The sequence below is a fragment of the Danaus plexippus genome (assembly GCF_018135715.1).
Source record: "Danaus plexippus chromosome 3 unlocalized genomic scaffold, MEX_DaPlex mxdp_34, whole genome shotgun sequence".
NCBI lineage: Eukaryota > Metazoa > Arthropoda > Insecta > Lepidoptera > Nymphalidae > Danaus > Danaus plexippus.
This window is the reverse complement of record NW_026869846.1, coordinates 1,311,332-1,334,762: the sequence shown is the minus strand read 5'-3', so window position 1 is coordinate 1,334,762 and position 23,431 is coordinate 1,311,332. Positions and strand designations below refer to the sequence as shown.

The window sequence follows — 23,431 nt, the reverse complement described above, 5'->3', positions numbered from 1 at the left end:
ATGCTATCAGAGAAAATTTATGTAGCAATAAAACAACTATAAAAATTATGTTAAAAAAATAGGAACACTTCTAGTAATGAGATCTAAGATTTTCGCGAGTATTCATTTAAATGAAACTAGTATTATTCGGATTTACTACGCGGATTTTATTATTTAAAAACTACATAATCCCGACGTTTCGGTTACTTTGCAGCAACCGTGATCACTTCTAGTCCCAAAAAAACTAACGTCCAAAAACTTGTATAATTTCAGTCCTTGAGATCTTAAGCTAGATTTAAAAAACCTGTTGCTGCAGGTACCAGCTAGAAATAAAATTTAACTAGTCGAGACTGTGATAATGCGATTCTAAGTCTAACATCATGGTGCAGACTACAGACAAAAAGAGGCTATCTTAAGTCGATATATTTGGATTGATTTTTAATAACGTTAAAAACAATTTAAATGGAACTTAAATTCTATATAATAATGACAGATTTAATACTGCAAACATATTAAAAATACTGTATGTATTAATTTATCGCAAAGAGAATTGTTAATACTCAATTAAAAATCAATGACAAAAAGAGACTATTCTAAGTCAATATATTTGCATTGACTTTTAATAACGTTAAAAATAACCTTAATTTTATATAACAATGACAGATTTAATGCTGCAAACATATTAAAAATAATGTCTGGATAATTTAATTACAAATAGAATTGTTAATACATAATTAAAAAGTCAAATTTAAATTATAATAATCATATGTATTTTATTTGTTCGATGAGACAATCCTTATCCGATCCATGTATATCAATAATTTGTTTATAATTTTATAAAATTAACATTTTTTAATGAAATCTTCTTTGTATCGAAGCAGAGAAATTGGTTGTTTTAGAATTATTAACGGTTAGTCTTAAGTGTAAGTTCAATGACCCGTTTATCAGGCCACTGCGTAGTTTTATTGTACATTTTTTTTTTTTTTTATTAAAATAACCGAGTACACCAGTATGTATAATTTAACAACATTCAACGTAAGACTCGTAGATTCCTGTCCCGACAGCATTTCGTGTACTTACATGCATTTTAATCAGACGAGGATTTGAGATAAACGAGAGATTTATGAAACGCTATCGTATGTTTTTTTTCTAAATAATTTAATATAGTAACGAATTCACATTACATTCTATAAATAATTTGAATAGTAAATACTGATTTGACTTAAAGAATGCCAAACGTACGTTACGTTACGTACGTAATACGTTCATACGTTAAGTTTATTAAAGAAGCTTTAAAGGCGTCCATTTTACCAAAAACAATAATAATTTTAACTTTTGAACGGTCGCTTCTATTCATATGCCAAATTGAAGGCATTATGTAAACTCGGTGACATTAATTTCAAATAACAACTCTATTGTGTTCGCATTAAGGTCTAAAATTATCCGAGATGCGGTACAGTGTAAAATACCGACGAATATTCCAAATAGAGTTTAGCATTTCTATGTAATTTGCTGATGTTACAAATTGTAAAGCAGCTTTCCAATTACGTGTTCGCCTTCGCATTATAATATATAACAGTTATTTATTCAAATTTATTAAAATTCTTACGCATTCAGTTATATTTACCTAAACAGATGCTCGCAGTTTTTCTTTGAGGTAAAATAAACAAATATGAAGTCCTCGTAAACTCTAATTACAAGAAGAGTACGCTTAGTCAAAGTTCACATTCTGATACTACATGCGAAGCGTTGCGCGTTTCTTAAGCTACGTTAATTTATAAAAACCGTTAACCACCCGTACGTAGTGTGATGTCAACTCGGACTAAGGGTACAGGATTGAGTCTCACAACGCCAAGAAGAGACAGGAACGTAGACTTAATATAATTTTAACTTATTACGGCTTTGATGGGATTGATTCGGAGTAGTTCATTTTAGTCGGGTAACCTTTTAGGAAGATTGGTTTATTGCTTGATGTAGAAATCAAGGGCAGGTTTTATTAAAGTGCAGTTTATTTTAGTCCTAACCATATTCTTTTACTATGAGATTAAAATTTGCATTACTTTGAGTGCTTAGTTAATTTTAATATAGACTTATGATTATTATTGGTAACACATTAATTTTACGAGTGATTTGTATGACAGTCTGTAAATGTTTCTGCGCTCGATGAAATCTTAGAATCATATATTTTTTATAGGAGCATATTCTAAAATTTGACATATTGAGAAATATGAAGAAATATCTCGCTGTGTCTGACTTAAATTTCGAGCTAAGTGTGATATTGTAAGTTGACTGGCCATTGGAACAAATAAAACCTTTTTATTACTCTTCAAAACTTCTTCAAGTTTCCCAACTATTTTACGGTAAAGATTCCTTTTAACATAAACATGTCGGACTACTAACACCTATTGGTAATTTGAGTGTCCTCACCTGACTTTGAACCGTATGTGAATTTACAAGGAATCTTAAACATTGGATTTATTTAATAATATATAAGAACTAGCGCCGCACTACTAGAACACTCGTACTAAAGTTTCTCACAATATCAATAAGGACGCGCTGTCGTAACAATTTTGTCTTTATTTATTTTTTTAACTTCTTAGATTAAACCGCCTCCAAAACAGTTTATCGTATGCAGTGCATAAATAAATAAATATACGTACACATATAGCTGCAAACACTCATCAGTTTTCAGGATTTTGTGAGATGTACAAACAAACATAATCAAGAGCATTGATCATAAAAAATAATAAAAAATATGTTTGTTAATTTATTTACTCTTCAAAATATGTTTTATTTTAATAATTTATTTTATAAGTTTGAACTTGAATAAAATTTTTATACATAATATATTTTTAGTTACTTCGATTTAATATTGGGAAAGTTTTGTAGACGTAATTCATTATAATATTATTTTTAGCATTTTCAATAATCGCTTTATACCGTATAGAATCTTGTGTGTGAGGAAGTAAATTTCCAATATAATTTTCTCTATATACAGGTATGCAAATGAAAATCTTCTTAGTTAACATAAAAGCGAAGTTACAATTTAACTTGAATTCATTAAAATTAATAGAAAACTTAATACATTCAAAGTTCCACGCAAGGATTCCGTCAGATAGAGATCTTGTGAAAGATTGATAGCACTTCGTACTCTCGCTGGCGGTTAAATTAACTCTAGGCCGAGGTAGGAAGTTATGTACTAACTATATATCTTCCTTTAGATTATCATAGGAAAACATCTCATCTCTATGAAGAATAATGTCACTCAGTAATATAACTTAAGGCTCTAAACTGAAATACATCCAATATTGCAATCGAAAGGGTTTATTGACTTATAATCTTAGATAGGAAAAAATATAATAAGGAAAGAAGCCTTCCTCAAAGCAGCCTTTGAAGTCAATACAGACACATCCTGTGTCAGAAACAGTATCGCGTGTGTTCCGGCTTTGAGTTCCCTTTTCATCCGCAGATAAAAGATGAAGAAGCTGACTTCAATATCTCACTGCGATTGAGTGAATGGAAATCATTTCTGTTTCCGCGAACATATTGAAACTATACGAGTGTAATTGACTTTATTGTTCGCATTTTTTCATATAATGTGACGTATTTACCTATATTTGAATTGATAATACTACTGACGTGAAATTAATATTTTCTTAACGAATCAGCCAGTAGTTGTTTTGATTATATCATTGTATTCGTTTTTGATATTATCGGTTTTGAGATGACCAGTGCGTCTCTTATAAGTTGCAGGTTTTAAAATAGTCGGTACAGTAAGCACTAGAGGCTGTCTTCATATCTATAAAATCTTTTGCTTTAAAAAAGGATTTCTTCGTATTCTTTCGCTTAATGCTCTGATCAGCTCTTTCGTACGGACACTAGTTGGACATTTTGTCAGATTTACTTCGGTTACAAACTGAGGAGGTTTTATCGCGCCTATCAATAACGGTATACAAAAATTATTTACGAACAATTTTAAGAAAAAACTTAATTTTTTTTCCTCCATACTTAATGCATATAACGCGGTCAACACGATAAGCCACACCATTTTATTTAACCTAACGATCAATCGTGAATACTTACAAACAGGTAGCAAATTTAAAACTAATATTTTGTTTGTTTCATTGTAACGGTATTTACGTCCTGACTTAGTACATCGCTGGCGTGTTGCATCGATATAGCGTACTTGCTTCAAAAACAGGCATAGCCATATATTCGGCATAATGTTTTAAGGCATTATATATTAGTTAAACAGACTGACACGGAAACATCAATATATATGAAAGTTGATATTTATTTATCCGAATTATTTACATTGTTAAGAATAATCAAAACTGAAGTTCAATACAAAACAAATATTTTAAACTAAATTAGGTATAAAGTATGTTATAGGTACATTAAATTTGTGTACTACAGATCAGAAATATTATATTAATACGGATATTATATAGATTAAACTAGATGCTACAATACTACTTTGCACTCACTTGTAAAATATGTTTATTGCATATAATTATTACAAACAATAAAATTGTTCAACAACAATTATCTTCATAACAATTCGTTAATCCGTAAAACCGAGATCCTGTACATTGTACCTACATATTCAACTGTAGTTGTAAAAAAATAACTGTCCATCAGACATCGGATGACCTAACATTTAAATACAAACAGTGAGGATAATGAAGAGAAAGCATAAAACTAACCGTGTCTAAATGTAAGGCTTCGTCATAAAATTAATTAAGAATCTCTATTTCATAACACCGTATTATGTCTCTGACGGAGTCAATTCGGCACGATGCTGGATTGGTTCAGCTTGACCCCGGCGAAATAACGTTCAAGTTCACGACGAACTCACTCACTGCATCTTTCTCACCTCCTTACGTTGACGTGTGTGAAAGTTATATAAAAAAAATGAAAATCGTGATAAGCCTTCTAAAATTGATCCCGAAAGCTGTAACCTTAAAATTTGTATACAGGAAATATAAAATATAACAGAAAAAACATCAATTTATATTATACTAGTTAACAACTACCAGCCTTTACAAAAAATATAAAATAGCCTATTTAATTTTGAGAATTATTAAATTTATATTATGATAACTTTCAGATGGTACGCTCGATTTAAATATTTTATTTTGATAAGACTTAATGCCGTATTTATGTATGGGGTTTTCCAATAGGGACGCTTGAACTTTGACAGCTGATTGCGGCCATGTTGTTTGAGTGACAGCTGTCAAATGCAGTGTGTTATATTCATTCCGTCCTCCCAAACCACCATGGCAGGTTACAGTGTCGAGCAGCACGTGCAAATCATAAAATTGTTTTATGAAAATGGGTCTTCAGTTCGAGCAACGTTCCGCGCACTTCGCCCGTTTTACGGTCGCGATGATCGTCCTGCCGAGTCGACTATCCGTCAATTGGTGGACAAATTCGAGTCAACCGGGTCAGTTAACAATCAGCCGGTTCCCGTGCGTCAACGTAACGCGAGATCTGCCGAGAATATCGCCGCTGTGCGCGACAGTGTCCTCGAAAACCCGCGGCAGTCAATTCCGCGTCGCGCACAGGAACTCAGCCTTTCGCAGACGACAACTTGGCGAATTTTGCGTTGTGACTTGAGCCTGCACCCGTACAAGATCCAGCTGACCCAAGAGCTCAAGGTTAATGACCATAGACAGCGCCGTGTGTTCGCTGACTGGGCATTAGAGCAGTTGGAAGTTGACGCCGATTTTGGCAAAAAAATCATCTTCAGCGACGAGGCGCATTTTTGGATGAATGGCTATGTCAACAAGCAAAATTGCCGTATTTGGGACGAGACCAATCCACACGAGGTTCACCAAGTGGCAATGCACCCGCAGAAAGTGACTGTTTGGTGCGGATTTTGGGCCGGAGGCGTGATTGGTCCGTATTTTTTCGAAAACGATAATGGTGTGGCCGTCACCGTCAATGGTGAGCGATACCGGTCGATGATAACCAACTTCTTTTGGCCTGAAATCGAGAATATGGATCTGGACAACATGTGGTTTCAACAGGACGGCGCTACGTGCCACACAGCACACGCTACGATGGAAGTTCTGCACGAGCAATTTCTGGACATGGTCATCTCGCGCGGAGGCGACGTGAACTGGCCACCGAGATCGTGCGATTTGACCCCGCTGGACTTTTTCTTGTGGGGTTTTCTTAAGTCGCAGGTCTATGCCAACAAGCCGCAAACCACCGATGCCCTCAAAGTCAACATACGCCACGCCATCGATCAAATACAGCCCGATTTGTGCGCCAGAGTCATCGAAAATTGGACCTTTCGTGTGCGCGCCACCAACTATGTATGACCCCATTATGTATGGAATGATGTCATATTCCATACATAATGGGGTCGATAGACCTTCCAAATAAAAAAAAAATTTCGCAAATATCTTTCCTACATGTATTTTTTTTTGCATTTTAAAGATCAAGCGCCCTTAATGGAAAACCCTATAAATAGCTTTCCAATAAACGCTTTAGGAAAGACAATTTTTAAAGTTGTAAAATGGATATAGTATGTTATCCTTAAGGTATAGACATATGCCACTGCGGACTTTTCTGTAGACCTATATAAAATACACAATGTCCACCATATATTATTTTGTTATATCTCAAAGACTTTACGCAGCGTGTTCGTTAAAAGCTCTCAGAATGGCTCATGTTTTCCCGACATTTTAAACAAAATATCGTTAATGTACACACAAAGTAAACACAAAAACTTAACAAATTATATACTAAAACCTTCCTCGAGAATCTCGCTACCGAGTGGTGATAACTGTTTGATAAACGGTGCAGTAGTTTTTCCGTTTATCGCGAACAGACAGACGGACGCGGCGAGGGACTTTGTCTTATAATATGTATTGATTCAGGGAGATGAGCGTTTATAAACATAATTTATTTTTTCATTTTATCAAAACAGTTAAAAATGTAAGTCAATATCAGACGGTGTATATTAATTTTGTTTATAATATTGTGTAGGTACATTAAAAAATCGTGTCACGTTACAACGATCTGTATGTATAAATTTAAAAGACAATTAAAAAAGTATAATCTGAAAAACATTATCAGACAAGCGTACTTCCACCATAAAGCGATGCCTTTTTTAATGGTTCCCATTTAAAATGAATCTTTTAGATGGCTAATGTTGTATTGTCATATATCTCATTTTCATATTCTTATAAATATATTTGTATTTTAAATAATAAATTTTATTACATATAAATTTGACTCAATACATTCATAAATTATAGATAATTATATCATTAGTGATTTGATTATTTTTGCATTTAGAATATACTACGAAAATCCAATTGCAACAGAAAAATTATAAAGTAGCAAACGGTTTAATTTATTATTTGTTATTATTACTTCAGAAGATAGTATAAGATAAGAGACAATAGTCATTATTTTAATAAATAGAAAAGGAAATAAAAATAATAGGCATATTTTTTTTTTGAAAAGCGTCAAGCTAGTCCATTTTAAGCTGATTTATTTTCGTCATCATTGATGGCATACAGAGATAAAATAATTTTGTAATATAATTAAGAAATTAAGCCTTATATAGTGCGCAAACCTATAATTCGTGTAAGAGCAGTTTAATCAGCTAGTATTAAGGTAAACAGAAAAATAAGATTACTGTTACGAGGTATCGAAGCAGCGAACTCTTGCCCCACACCGGCAAAGAACCGTGCCAGAAGCGGCTTTGACCGCTGTCAGACGAGACCTTCTAGTGCCCACTTAAGGCAAGCAAGGAAGCGACTAAGGCTGGACTTTTTATAGACTGATGCATATCAATATATGTATGTAATCTTTTGCCATTGACTTAAAACAACAACACAGCTGTGATTTGCGACGCTTTTTGAAGCTACGCTGCCAACGATATTGGTGAAAACATACAATAATAAAATAAAATCTCGATTACAATAAATTTGCATCTGACGTGATGACAATAACACACGAAGCCACACGATCGAGTGCGACGTAGACAGATATGTATCATTTGAATCGTTACATTTCTCTTAACATACCACTAGTACTGTTCATCAAAGCATTAAAATAAACCATTATTAAATTGATGCCTTTTTTTTTAAATAAAATATAAAATACAATTAACTAATAAAATCGATTCTAATTATATGATCCTAATTTCCTAAGATGTACAATTATACTCGTATATATATTCAAGTCAACACTTAGTTGCTATTCAATCAGTGTTTGGTTAAACAACTCATGCTATACGAGCAAAACTAACCTCCTATTTGACCTTATATAGTTAATAAAAAATATTAAATTATCTTTCTAATACTACATTTACATCCTCGCCTCGTACCTCGTCTTATGCTTCGTCTCGTATCACAGCTCGCACCTCGCTCGCTCGCACCTCCAAACGCGAACACCGCGAGGCGCGAGACAGGCCGCGAGCGACTATTTACACTCTCACCTTGTGCCTCGGCTCGTGCCTTATCTCGCGGCTCATACGTGAGTGTAAATCTACAATAATACTAATTACATCATAGAGCAGAATTAATTAGAAGCCGCAGTTTGTTTGCCTTCCACTCGCCACGAGTTTGCATGGTCTAACTATACACAGAGAGTTTCCAGTGTTCCATTACATCCCTATATGTATATAGAAGTATCATGTGTTAAGATTTTAGAATGAGGGAAGTAAGCTGTCTGTGTTAAGTTTAACAAAGAAAACTAATACTAAGGATGCTGTTATCAAGCTGTTAAGTTAGAAGCTGTTACAGATACGCATAATATAACTGTACCTGTTACTGCTATCCTCCTAGTTTTCGCTTAGTATATATGTTTGTTGATTAACGTAATATGAAGAGAGATTACTTCAGAATTAATCAATAATAATAACATTAAGGAAACGGATTACATAAGCTTCATTGGCTCAAGCAAACAATTTGCATAACGTACATCTTAAGTCCCTACGATTTTCCGATGTATAAACTATCTTAGTAAAAAGTTTTATCAAAAGTCGTCCAATATATTTCACGTGAACAACAAACATCTATATTCTCATTCATATCTTAGTACACCACAACGTCCGATCACTGTTTTTTATTCGAGCTATGCACCAACTTAATCAATTCGTTGGTTACATCTTCACGTATTAATACTTTAAATGTACCAATAAATTACCCGAACAGACGAATGTTCGTACATGATTTATGAACAGTAAAATGTATTACATTAAGGATCGCGCTATTGTTGAGTAAATAGCTTAGACCTAAATAAGATTTAGCGCTAATAAAGTTGGGATTTATGTACTTGAAATGTCTGAATTGCGGCAAACAGCTTATTATATTTCTCAATACTTATATTTCATAAAAGAACTGGAATAAAAACTTTTCTTTTTTTATATATCTTTTTAATTAAAAGACTTATTGTATACATATATTCATATATATATATTCACACAACAAAGAAACATATCCGAAATGTCTACCTAAAGTATGTTACCTACTCTATACACATTATAGTGATTGTCCGCCTTCAAATTAAGTACCTTAAATCATGTCATAGTATAAATAAGGCAGGCCATATACAAAAGCGCATTGTGTCGCATGTAGCAACGTCACATGTGTTGAAGGCCTTATTAGGTGGACGGACTATAATTCTCATTAGGCTTTGTTAAATCGCAAACGAATATAATATTATGAATCTATCACACTAAGCGTTTGTTTTGAAATACGTTACGATAGGTATATTTTTTGCGACTAAGTAAGAGAAAACATTAATTTTTTCTTAATTTTAAGACAGCACTTGCATAATTTGATTAAAATATGTACTGGCAACTAACAAAAAATAAACCTTTATTGGTATTCTAGTATAAAACACTACTTTATTTCTAAACATCACTTAAGTCTTAAAACGCTGTCCTTATCATCGACGTTCTATGAATAAAATCTAACCGAGTCTAGAAGTCATAAATAATTACTTAATATATGTATGTCCTAGGTAGATAAAAGGTTGAACATATTAGTGTTCGACCTTTATACTAGACAATTTTATTGATCTGAATCCAGATCCTTTTATAATGCTTAAAGATTTAGTAATTCTAAAGGACTTAGTACTCACCACTCATAGAATTTTTTCTTATATAAAAAAAATATTTATTTACTTTTTGAGTACTTACAAATACAAAACCCTTATCAGAAATTTACGGTTGAATGTTTATTTGCAAGTGATTTAAACGATTAAAGAATTATGTAAGTACTTAATAGTTTACGAGTTTACAATGTTTAGAGGATGACGGAGAAACTTTTGTTAACCCACTAAAATAATCCTAACAGCTCAGGATCAGGAGACTGAACGTCAATTAAATGTATTTGTAGTTAACATTCAATATAATAGGCGACGTTTTTAAAATAAATACACATCAATATGTAATTTCTTAGCTAGGAAGTATCTTTAAACACTGACCACAGAGAATATTTACTAAATACTTATTGCAGAAGAATTTCAAGATCATCAAGTAATGCGATCAGTCGTCAGACAAGATATATGTATATTATCAGATCTTAAGCTACTAGAAAATCTAATTATACAGATGTAGTCTCTAAAGCCTTCATGTGCCAACTCAAACACGTATCGCGCGACAGACTTAATTAATGAATGTGTTTTGAAAAGATCATATTCGCATACAGACATAACTCGCAGAACATTCTATAAAGAGGAAATTTGTAAATAAATTTAATTAAGATAATATATTGGATTTAGTTATGATCATAATGTATTGATTTTAAATTACTTCCATGCAATACAGTTCCAATAATACAATGATGAAATAAATAATAGAAATCAAAAGTCGAAGTTTTGCTATGTCAAAGGAAAGTAAGAAATGCGTTATTGAACAGGTAATGCAACACTAGGAAAGTGATTACTCGTTTTTATAGAAAACTCAACGGGTTGATATATCGATATATTTTGTAACACCGATACCTTCCCAGCGTACATCAAATATTGGTTCAAGAACGGATTGGATTCTTTTATTGGGACAAGCTCGTGGCTCACGGATACGGTTTTGGATTTTCACCACACGAACTGAATTCAAAAATTACATTGCGATGCAACATCAACTTTACTACAACGGCATACGAACGAATGTCTCGTCTCACGATGGATCTATTCATATCAATTTAATTTGTTAAGTTGGCTGTACGTTTAAAGCGATACTCAAATTAAACTGTTGTTATACAGAGATAATAACTTGATTCACACTCGCGTTAACTGAACGTATAACATTTACTCGTTTTCACGAGTTCATGTCATGGAAGTGAATAAAATCTTCATTTTAACATCCTTATACCTAGATGTTATCATGAGTGAAGATTTACGAATGCATAACTGAAAATTGTCGGTGTAGTTCGACCGTACTAACTCGGGGTAATAACACAATATATATGGTCTGTAAATTGCATGAGTTTCATAGTATTTCTTTTTTAAAAATTAATAAAAAAAAAAAAACGAGGGTTGAAGAATTTATCTGAACATCTCAACAAATTAAGGTGATAATGTTTGAAGCGTCATACCGAGCCTTAGCCCAGAACTAACCAGATCAATATCACTATATTATAAAGCTAAATATATATTGAATACAAACAGACATACATTCTCCAATCCATCGTATTATCTGACAGTGTTATTGTTATTAACTAGATTAGTTATACAATCTGGATCCGAGGCAGCGCAATAATCAACGACAGCCATACTATGGTACAGTAATAGTGTATGTAAGCAAGATACATATTTTGTTTCAATTGTGTGAGATACGTTCTAAATAGGGCCATAATAGTTGAGGAGGACAGATGTAAAACTGTTAGTGACTGATTATCTTATAGTGTCCATTATTTTACTGTTTGATCTGTAATAATAAGTAGGATACAGATCTTAGTCCACGTTAATTCTGTCCGTACTTCAGTTAAACACATTGGCTTCCTGATCGAATATATAAGTACAAGAAAATATCTTTAATGTTAGTTATAAAACTGTACGTGTTAAGTTGATAATGCAAATTCATATTAAGATTAGAATGATACTATAACAATAACAACTAGCCCATTGGCTATATAATACATTTATTGACAGCGGTATGTGCATTAAACGTCGGTAAAACCCAATCTTATAAGTAGCCCGCCCCTATGTTTGTGTGTAACATATATATGTACCTTATTAGACGTTTATCGAAGACACTTTTTACGAATCATCGTGTTATTCGCTACTTAAAAGTCGACGATAATATTAACTATTAGTTAAGAAATACCGATGGGAATATCTAAGTTTTTTCCATGTACATATTTGAACGAAACTAAATTTTACTGATATTAAAAGTTTTTTATTATTTCATGTCTACGTAACCCCGAAAATTCGGTTCCTTTACGGCAACCGTGATCACGGGCAGACTAAAATGGGCACACAAAAATTATAGAAGCTTAGTATCTAAAAAACTTAGTTTAATTCGATGAGAATAATCATCAATAGAAATATAGTTATACGATAAATAATTAAAAAGAATAAAAATCAAAATTAATATAGTGTATAAAAACATTAATACTAGAATTATCAAAAATAAGTTTCCTAAGAAACATTCCTTATTTACGTAATTACGTTTATATCAGTTACCAATTAATTAGTAAACCGAATGTGGGTTGAAATTGCACCTCAAATACAGTAACAAATTTAAGGTCATTCAACCCGAGCTAATGACGTTCTTAATTTTATATTAACATACATAAAAAACTAATTTGTCAAAATAAACTAACTATGCTCGTTACATTATGATAAAGATCTTCAATTTTTGTACGTAATATATCGGAATATTCTCCTCCAATATAAAAGGCAATCCCAACCTTATATTACGTAACAAATTTAAAGGAAATTTAGAGAAATTCATTAATTTTATTACTGTCAGTAAAATGTTGACAGCAAGCTATTGAATCATACCGAACATAAAATTACTTTTGTAAAACACTCACACATTCAATGGATTTTATTGAATTAGTTTTGGCAATTTCTTTTCATTGTTGCTTCAAATAGGACAGCGAATTGAGTCGTCAAAAATTCAGGGAACGGAACCTTGGCAAATTAAGAGCTTGATTTATACTTCAAAGACTTTTGTCTGGCAACATTATGTTATGTTTATACTGTGTTTATATATATTTAACAAACAGATAAAACAAAGTCAACTTAATATCATTTATATAAAAAAAAAAGTTTCAATAACGGTTAACTTTTTATTACATGAATATATGTACTATAACGTACATATATGTATTATGTTTTAAAATAAAATAAAGCGGGCCTCATGAATGAAGTCAATGTCTCGTCAAACACTTGTAGCATGTAACGGTGAGATCCTGTTTGTGTAATCTCCATTTTATTAAAAATAAACGAATTAGCGTATAAAAGATTGGTCAGATCCATTTCAAAACACTGCAAGAAGCTTGATTTTTGATTTCACGCTGCATTATTATTGACAAGTATATTTTTAATGCTTGCAACATTGTTTTAATAGTTTCAAAGTAAAATTTCATAATTTGTAATTATGTACTTAGAAATTAATATAAAAAATTGCGATTTATTTAAATAAACACATCTTACCGCTGCTTTGTCTAATATCAGCGTTATGCCTATAGGAGATATTTTTTTTTTACCAAAGTTATAATTTTTACGAAAGGAATAAGTTAGTCTAAAATCCAGACGTTGTGACGGTCATGGAGCCTTTTATATTTTTCTCGAGGTCACGGTGATTATGTAATGTCAACCAATTAAAAAACGCAATTAAAAATTTAGTATTTAATTCTTGTATTGTTCTCCAGCACTGACATTTTTAAAACATTTTAAATGAAGCGTCCCTGAGTTACGAAGCATTACTGCATTATGACAGACCGATGTGTAGACTACACGAGATGAGACTTCAGATGACTTTTAACTGTGTATTTTATTTTACAACAAAATAGGTTTTTCGTAACATATAATCTATTTTGTCGCGTCTTGCAAAATTATGAACAAATTGATTGGTTTTGCAATATCGCATCGACTCTTTCTTTTCTATGTTATAGGCATGCTTGCTTTAGAAATAAACTGAGCTGTTTGTAATGTAGAAGTAAATTACAGTGAAATATATTACATAACACGAATGAATCTAACAGTTTACGATATCAATTACTTGTATTGTAACAAGCTAAAGAGTGCAAATCTGATTATATAATTCAAGAAATTAAAATATTTAACTTTATATTTCATATAATAATTTTAAGATTTATAAAAGGTACAAAACCGTCGTTAATATAAAACTATGCAACAAGTAAGACTGCAATTTTGACTTGCGTTCCCCTTTCAAGCCATTTTAATCGATTTAACATATTACGGTTAAGGTAAAAACTATAAATACTACAACTTGAGGGACTTTTTTAATAATAAATAGCAGATTTGTTTAAAGTTAAAAATAAAATAATTGTGAATATATCAAAATGAAATAATGATAAATTCATTAAAAATGGTTAATTTGAAACAAAACGCACCTTTTATTTCAGTTACCTCCAGCTATCAACAGCCCAATCAGAATCCAGTTCGAAACACAAAAACACCAACACTGGCGGCAACTAACTTTTAGTTTATCAACAGTACGCAACTCTTAATAACTAAATTATGATGATTAAGTAATTTATTTAAAATACGTCACAACTCCACGGATACGGTTGAAAACTTTTATTTGCAATTGAAAAAACAGTCATTTTTATTTTCGATCGTACTTGCGTCGGCCATGTTGACGCGTGCAACTCAGGGGTCGTTTCTAACTGGACTGAGGAACATGGCGCCGACCGTGCGACAAAGACCATGCGTGAATTCACAGGTGTGATTGGTTTGATCTTTGTACGTAAAGCGCCAATGTTATTATGTATATCTTCATTATAATTTAACTCAAAGTAAATTATTCATAGAAACTAACATCCAAATTAACATTAATTTTTTTATATATAACTTTATTTGCGAATACGCTTAGATTTAGTTCGGATAAATTTTAATAGAGTCTTTATTGAACTGAAACATCTGATTTATTATCTTTGCTCCACTGCAGCTGTGCTACCACGCTAAAAACCAGTTTAAGGTAAACATACATTTTCGGCAAACAGATTTGAGTGTGTCCGAACTTTATACAATATCCTATTAATAGTATCAATGGATATTATCAGTTTTTTGTTAATTAAAATGTACTTCAAGTGACTACTGCTTGAGGACGGAAATAATTTTAGATAAAAATTTTGCGTTACCTGAAAAAAGTATATGCATAACATATAGCAGTTTGTTATTTTACTAAAATATGCATTGACCATACCATTCTTTTCTTGAAACTAATAGTTGGAAATATATTAAAAAATGTTGTATTTATAAAAAAAAAAAAAAAACAAAGAGGTCCTATAGTAGTCATAGAAATAAAAAACTTATTCAAGTATTCCAAACAAGAGTCCGTTATAGTGGCCGGATTTTATTGTCTTAATCTAATAAGATATAAACCTGAGGGGAGAAAACAGTCGTCCTGATTTATCTTCGACAGTAAAAGTACCTAATAGATACCCAGCCACAGCCCGCGCTGAGTAAATTGATAAAATGACTATCATATTAAAATTATAATAGATATTTTAATCGTTTATTTATCATAGAACATCCATTGAATATCGGACGGTAGTCACATATAATTTTGAGCCTCCATTTAAAAGTCTTGATAATAATAATAATGGAATTAACTGGTCTTAATTCTATCTTATTTTCACTAATAACCCTCGGTGTATAATGTACATTGACAATGCGTTGATGTCTTTTACAGATAGATTAATGTTATCTGCGCGTTGGATCGTGTTAACGCGTATCTATCCCTGAATTAATAGTACATGTTTCTGAAACTATATAGTCTTGTAAGACTGTAGTGTGTTACTTCAAATTTTCTTTATACAGCCTTTCTGTAACATCATTTATAACCAAGTCCAATGTTTGTCCATAATCTTCAAAGCAACAGGTATTATGGGACCATGAATATAAGAAAAATATGTGCAAAAAGTCCCTATAGCATTTAATATCCCGAGCCTACATTATCTTTTGGCTTTTGTCTAATATTTTATTTCATCTGCAAACATATATATTTCATAGTTGGTGAAGATTACCACATAATAAATCTTACTGTATTATGAAAATAATCTCATTCACAATTATTATAATATAAAATAAAGTGTAGTTTATTAATTCATGGCACTTTCCATTAATATATTGAGGAAAAACAAACTTCTCTCCCAAAGCAACGCTGCATCGATCACGGGCCGATATGGATTCTGAGGCCGAAAAGCTTGACAAGGAAGGGACTAAAAATCTTCACTTAAATGATCGGAGAATATGATAGAAAACCAGGAAGAAATTATCTGGAATATCTTGTTGGTGGGGATTTACGTAACTGGTATTTATACCAGACCCACTCCCTAGCCAACTCTCTACCAAATACAGGTCGGTACAAGGACTTTTATCTGATTAACTTATAATTTGATTGGTAAAAAGAATTTGCTATGACTGGACACTGGACAGGATAGTGGAATACGAAGCTACCACGTAGTGGTATATCAAAGTACGACGATTTAAGTTAAGGCTAGTTGTCTAGAGATGTGTTGTCTAACTCTGAATCTCGATGGTGACACAAACCAGGAATCTGTTGCAGATAAAATGGCAATACGCTGGTTACAGTTCAACACACAGATACCAGAGATATTCTCTAAAAGTAAGAAGTAGGTTGGGTGGGTTTCAATTGAGTTCTCGATGACCTAAGGATGCGGTTTGGAGTGAAGTGATTTGAACGCCAGCCTTGACAAAGCCAATAGCTTCAACACTGTCACCGAGCACCAATGGTTTCAGTTTCAATAACAAATTTGTATAAAACTAATATTTTTCGGATTTACTGCGCGTTTTTAAATATTATTAACAATATACTCTCGACGTTTCGGTTACTTTGCAGCAACCGTGATCACGGAAAGACGAGATGTAATCGCGAAAGTCTTAGATCTCAACAATTTTTTTGTTGTAATAAGCACAACTTTGTACTGTAATCGACACAGACGCTGCTCCACATATCTTAAGTCTGGATCCTACTTGGCGGGTTTTTAGAGAGTCATTTTTTTCTGATCGAGACTCTTCCATGACAAACACAATATTAGTAGTCATTCCGTCCATCAGCTCATGGCGGCCGAGTAGAGTTTTTGGACGCCCAAGCATAGAGCTTGCCCTATTGCGTTTTAAAAAATACGCATTACTATTTCGGTTCCGCTAATTTAAAAAAATAGAAGAGCCTGGTGGTGGGATAATGTAATACTTTTAAGTTCTAGGCGGTTTTTGTAGCTTTGGCCATAATAGGAACACATCAAATAGTTTCATTAACAGCGTCAAATTTCATACGAGAGTCCAACACAGACTTTCAAGTGCCCGCAATTCTTTTTATGAAATTATAATGAAATTAAATCTTAATTCTAACAGTAACAAAAAAAAAACAAAAATGAGGAATTTAAAATTAAAAACAATTCACATTTAAAAGCAAGCACTAAATACAACAAAACGGCTTGTTGTCAAGAGTGTATTACGAAGTTTTAAATCCGCCATTTTGCAAACAAAAACGAATAAATCCATTAATAACTATAAAAAACTGGGGGCTTCCCTCAAAATTGATCCAATATACACTCAAAATTTTATAAAATTAATAAATATTGGGAAATATCATACCTTTAAAAAGCTCGTATTATTCCGTTGCTGCTAGGAGGTATTGTTGCGTAAATTATGCAATACGATTGATCCTGGTATTCCCATACATTTGCGTTGTATTGATATTCGTATAACAACTCCGCTGATAAACACATAAGTCTGTAAGGATATTTAATATTGAATTAAGCGTGTCCTGTTTTTCTTATGTATAATACATAACTATTTAAAAATATAATTTGCATTAAAAGTAAAACAATTGCATCGAATCATATAAAAAATACATTTGTAAATAAGGCGGTAAAATTATGATTACACATTAATAAGTTGTTTCATAACACGCAACCAGACTAACCTATATTATATACGTTGTTTTAAATGATTCCATAATGTGAGGAAATGTTTTAATATATTTAGGTTTTCTTAAAACCAGTTATAAACCAAAGCTCCCGATCCTTTAAACGACACAAGTCTCACAGTAAACGTCTGATTGATGTATTATACGATTACGGCAACTCAAAAGCAACTATTTTCATTGACATGTCAACGGGTATTCGAAGAAAGTAATAACGTCTTTTTAATCTGTATTAAAAATATAAATTTTACTTAAAAGTAAAGTTTACACGTGAATTTAATTAAAATATAAATATTATTAGGTTTGAATATGGAAAGTATTTTTTTTTTGGCCCAATTAAATTGCAGTTACAAAACCAGTCAGACATTAAGTGATTTAAAATTTAAGGTAAAAACTAAAATTGAAACTATAAAAGTAGGTCACACCTGCTCGACTATATACAGGAGACAGGTGGAACTGGGCGATTCTATAATTTTGTGCATAATATAAGAATTATTTTTATATAAAAAATATATATTTCTCTTTTCATAAATGTTACGTAAAACTACTTAACAGCTTACCAGTCTCATAAATTAGACTTCAAATTAGCACTTCATAACACTACCTGATAGTAAGAGGTCACCACCCACTGTCACCCATAGATATTTACAACACAAGGCGTACATCTACATTGCCGGACTCGTTACTGGAGAAGGTATATATACCTTAAAAAACATATTAAGATCTTTGGAAAAAAACTCTAGAAGTCGTTCCACATTTCCATTGCTTGAAAAGAATGCCCGCTAACCACGTGGATTCTGATGAGGAAACACATCAAGATAAGTGAGACAGTAAAATTGTGACTCAGGCGCTATGTCAAACAATTCTTGAGGACCTTCCCCATAGTACAGACGATAGAAAACACAAAGAGCGCCTTTCGGAAGCCTAATGGTTCTAAATCTTATCTCATTATAGGATCACTGACAATATGAAGCCCCCGACATTGTATGAAGTCAAGTGGAAGAAGTTGGTATTGCGGGGAGGCGTACCAAAGGTGAAAACAGCTCTACATATGGGGACAAACATATACAAAGTATAACAATAGTTGCTGTCCCGGTGTGAAGTACTCTTTGCTATACTCAACACCGCCAATTTTTTCGAGGTGTAAGCACTTTTGGTACGGGGATATCATCAGTGAGTAATTGGTTTGGAAGTGAACAGGTCGACCTCCAAATTATAACTGAAAGAGCGATTCAATAAAGCTCGTATGATGTGGCGAAGCCCGTCTGACACCTTTAGATCGAACTGTTTATAAATCAAGCCGTTGTGCACTATTTTGGCAAACGCTAGCTTCGGTCATATGAGGGCGGCTATTATGAATTCCCTTGACGAAGTACTCCAGTAAGCGACGCTCTAAATTAACATTAGAGTTTCTGGCTCTGAAAAGGAACTGTTTATTGAGGATAGCTTTAGCCTTTCCACTTCCTGCTTTAGTCTTGAATAGATGATCCTTCGTAGGTCTTCTTGAGAGTGTTAAGCAGTCAAGTCGGCCGGTAGATTTCACGGTTTAGCTGTTTTCGATATACCCATTACGATGTCTTCTTTCTATTGGTCGAAAAAAAAGAACAAAAAAAAAGAGCTTTGCCACCCTTTTAGTACACTTTGAATACGTGCGGGTGTGCAGGGTAAGACAAACAAAGGCAACGGACATCTGCAGACCTAACAGTATAAAGAACATTAGAAGAGGCACACACAGTTTTGGGTACTGGTTTTAGACGAATGGTTATTAGTTAGTTTGGATTCTTAACCATTGTTTGTCACTGGAACGTTTAAAAAAAATAAATCATTTTGCATTTTTGATTCCAAATTATGCAAGAAAAAATATGGTGTAGAATAGCATAAGGACAATGTTATTTGTTTATTTTTTTTTTAAAACATAGTTATAAAGACGTGAAGAGTAATGATTTTATTTCCTTTGGTAAAAATACGAGAAACGCCCTTCAATAAGCCTTGAACTCACTAAATTGTAGTTTAGACTCTAAATATATCGGGTGGTCTGAAGATTTAAAATTGAAATATTCTAAGCATTCCTCTATGCTTGCTTAAGTTCAGTAAAACCTGTTTTTTTATTTAGACTGCATAAAAATCTTTAATATTTTTCTAAAACACAAACCATTTCATTGAAGTGAGTATAAAAATAAGTAGAATTTTAATTAAACCTAATACACTACATATAATAAAAAATGCTTAGATTTATTTAAATATTTATTAATAGTAAGAGTTTCAATAAATATAATAAAAATAATGATTTTAATGATTAATACAAAAATAAAAAGATAAAAAATAGTGACAAGTCAATACACATACATTATTTTAAATTTATACACAAATAGTGACTTCAGGTGACTTTTCTTGTCTTATCTTTATCTTTGAAGCCAGATACTGTAGCTCCGACTAACTCAGTTTTCGTTTCATCATTCTTATCCTCAGAGAGTTCAGAGACATGTTTGACTTTAATGTGCCGTCTCACTGAATCCCTCTTAAAGAACTTTACATCACAATGTGGACAGGAGTATTTCTTCTCATCTTCAAAGTGCGTCTTTTCGTGTAGAGCCAATCTTTCATTGCTTAAGAAGAATCTGCCACATATTTTACAGGCCACATTGATGTCTGTGTGTCTACTCATGTGGCTTTTAACTTTATGCGGTCTTACAGACTTATAATCGCAGATATCACATTTGTAATATTTGTTCTTACTGCTGTGAACCCATCTCGTGTGATTGCAAAGTTCAGCTCTTGTGTAGAATCTAGATGGGCATTTCTCACAGACAAACGGCCTCACACCAGAATGCCTCCTCATGTGAAGATGAAAGTTGATGCCTCGAACCACCTTTCCACACACAGTGCATGGAAGACGTTTGTCAGTATGACTTTTAAGATGTCTGTACACTTTATTCCGTCCCCTTATGTATTTGCCACAGAACTGGCACGTTATTTCTACAAAAATATTATTATGTGTTTGTTCTTTATGATTTTGAAGCGAGCTTTGTTGGGTGAATCTTTTTGGGCACAGATCACATTTGTATGGTCTGTCACCGCTGTGTGTTACGAGGTGGGCCGATAGATCTTTTGATCTGTGAGTTACGTAATTGCATATTTTGCAGACAAATTTGCGTGTCTTACCAACTCCTTCTATATTAACATTCTCATCTTGTGCTACCACACAACTTTTGCTTTTCCTCTTCTTATGCATATGATACGCCTTATAGCTTTTAAATGTCCTCTTACAGGTTGTACATATCAGATTAGTAAGCATATGGGTTTTTTTCCAATGAACACTCAATTTACATTTAGATTTAAAGGTTTCTCCACAGTCATGACACTCCAGTTTAAGATCTATTGCCCTACTTTTGCGACAGCTTGAAAGACTACCAACTTTTTTTGCATTATCTTCTATCTTAGGTATTTGTTCTATACAAATAACAGGGGAGAAAACTTCATTTATACATTCATCCTCTAATTTTATATCAGATTGATAAATATCCTCTTTTTTAATTAATACAAAACACTCTGTTTTTAATTTCAATTCAGTCGGGAAACAATTTTTTTTTAATTTTTCGTTAGATGACTCACATTTCGTCTTAAAAACAATAGCACATTCTAACTGTTGCAGGCACTGTGGGCATATTTTATTCGGTAAGCCGTCGTAATAGCGTATGTTGATATTGGTAATCGCATTAATATGTTGAAATAAAAATAAATCGTCGTGTTTTTCGAACAATGATTTACTGCCGTTTGGTATATTAGTATTTAAGCAAACACGACAAATACTGCTTTTATTATCCATTTTAAATTGGTATCTACTATAGCTCAATACATTTTAATTCTAAATATCTTTCATTTTACTTTAATATAATATTAAATCATACATTAAATCATAAACGAATTAACAAAACAATTTAAATGTCACCATTTGTTATTGATTTTAAAATGACACTAAGCATTTGACATTTGTAACGTCACTTTGACAATACAAGAAATATAGGTAATATTTACAGAAGTTTAACCATAAATATGTTATTAAAGTAAACTACAGTCGGCGAAAATAACACATAATATACTGATATAAGATTATGTTACAATTTTCTTTATTATACACTGTATATTATTATGATTTTAATCTCTCAGAATTTATAATGATACTTTTATGTCAGAGCAATAATCTAAATCATAATTTGATTAGAACACTTAATAGATCCGTAATGCACTAGTAATTCGTAATTCTCTAACAGACTTTTGAAGAAGCGAAAATTAATTACACTAATAATATCTAATTATTTATTGCCCACTTGTTTAAGTTTATTAATTCATTTGATTTATGGTGCTTTCGAGATAAGAGTTGTTTGATTAAAAAAAAACTCATAGTTTTCTGCTTATTGCTACCTATCATCATTATTATATTTATTTAACAAAAATTACAAACAGCATTTATGACGTCCATTCTAGTCAGTTTAAATGGGTCTTTGAGATCGTCTGAATCATTCTTATTAATTCTGGTATATTATCTAGACTGACGTAGATATGTACTAATTTATTTAATGTCAGTGGTTTTCCAAACATCAAAATAATGGCATTATAGTGTATCATTATGAATTTAGCCACAGATATATCCTTGCTTTCCTTGTCTCAATAATGTATTCAGAAAATTCAATGATATAAAACATTTTAATTTCATAAATATTTCCCGACGCTTTAATATTAAAATTGCAGTAACGAAAAACTGATAACTAAAAATTAACTAATTGAAAAGTACTTATTAAGGGATTTTAGATCGAACCATCGAATCATCACTGTTTTTACATACAAAATGTAATTTTATACATTACTTACAAATTACGTAGTCAATACATAATTAAAAAGTTACAGACACCGAGTAGGATTGAAATTTGACACACAAATTTGATTATCGTGAATTTAAATTTAAATATTAAGTCGAAAATTTCGTTAATATTAAAAACATGACTAAAAGAAACCTTCAGTCCATTTTAAAACTCATAAAATAAGAATAATAATGTTGACGGATTTTCCATTTCATGTTTGTATTACTTTGTTAAAAACATAATTAAACTATATTTATGTCAGTCTGTGGTCCATTTTAAAAAATATTGTCTGCGATATAGCAAATTGTATATATTATTTATATGGAACGAAAAATTTATATGGGTTTGTATTAAAGGTATTGTTTATATTCCTAACTTTGAGCTATAAAAAATATACGTATCATACGTATCATGCTCTTCTGAATTGGAACTTTCAATGGATGAATATTTTTTAATAAAAAAGAGACTCAATGAT

The 23,431-nt window shown here is 32.0% G+C and overlaps 2 protein-coding genes across 4 annotated transcripts in view; both read right to left on the bottom strand.

Moving 5' to 3' along the window:
• Window positions 1-18,241, bottom strand: part of LOC116767210 (uncharacterized) — a 71,274-nt gene extending 53,033 nt beyond the window's left edge. For 2 of the 3 annotated variants that reach the window (XM_032657434.2, XM_061527122.1), the window contains exon 1: window positions 14,535-14,811. The gene's annotated coding sequence lies outside the window, so the exon portion shown is untranslated. Of the gene's footprint in view, window positions 1-14,534; window positions 14,812-17,766; window positions 17,905-18,097 lie in introns of those variants that run through there. The other variant, XM_061527121.1, reaches the window with a different exon arrangement.
• A 2,103-nt stretch (window positions 18,242-20,344) lies between these two features.
• On the bottom strand, window positions 20,345-22,051 carry LOC116768785 (zinc finger protein 585A-like). Its single transcript, XM_032659612.2, has one exon. It carries the CDS (start codon window positions 21,921-21,923, stop codon window positions 20,475-20,477), a length of 1,449 nt encoding a protein of 482 aa, XP_032515503.2. The 5' UTR covers window positions 21,924-22,051; the 3' UTR covers window positions 20,345-20,474.
• Window positions 22,052-23,431: the final 1,380 nt, after the last annotated feature.

What these genes read in the sequence shown, in the direction of transcription:
- LOC116768785 (XM_032659612.2), bottom strand. Translation starts at nt 21,923, where the DNA reads ATGGATAATAAAAGCAGTATTTGTCGTGTTTGCTTAAATACTAATATA.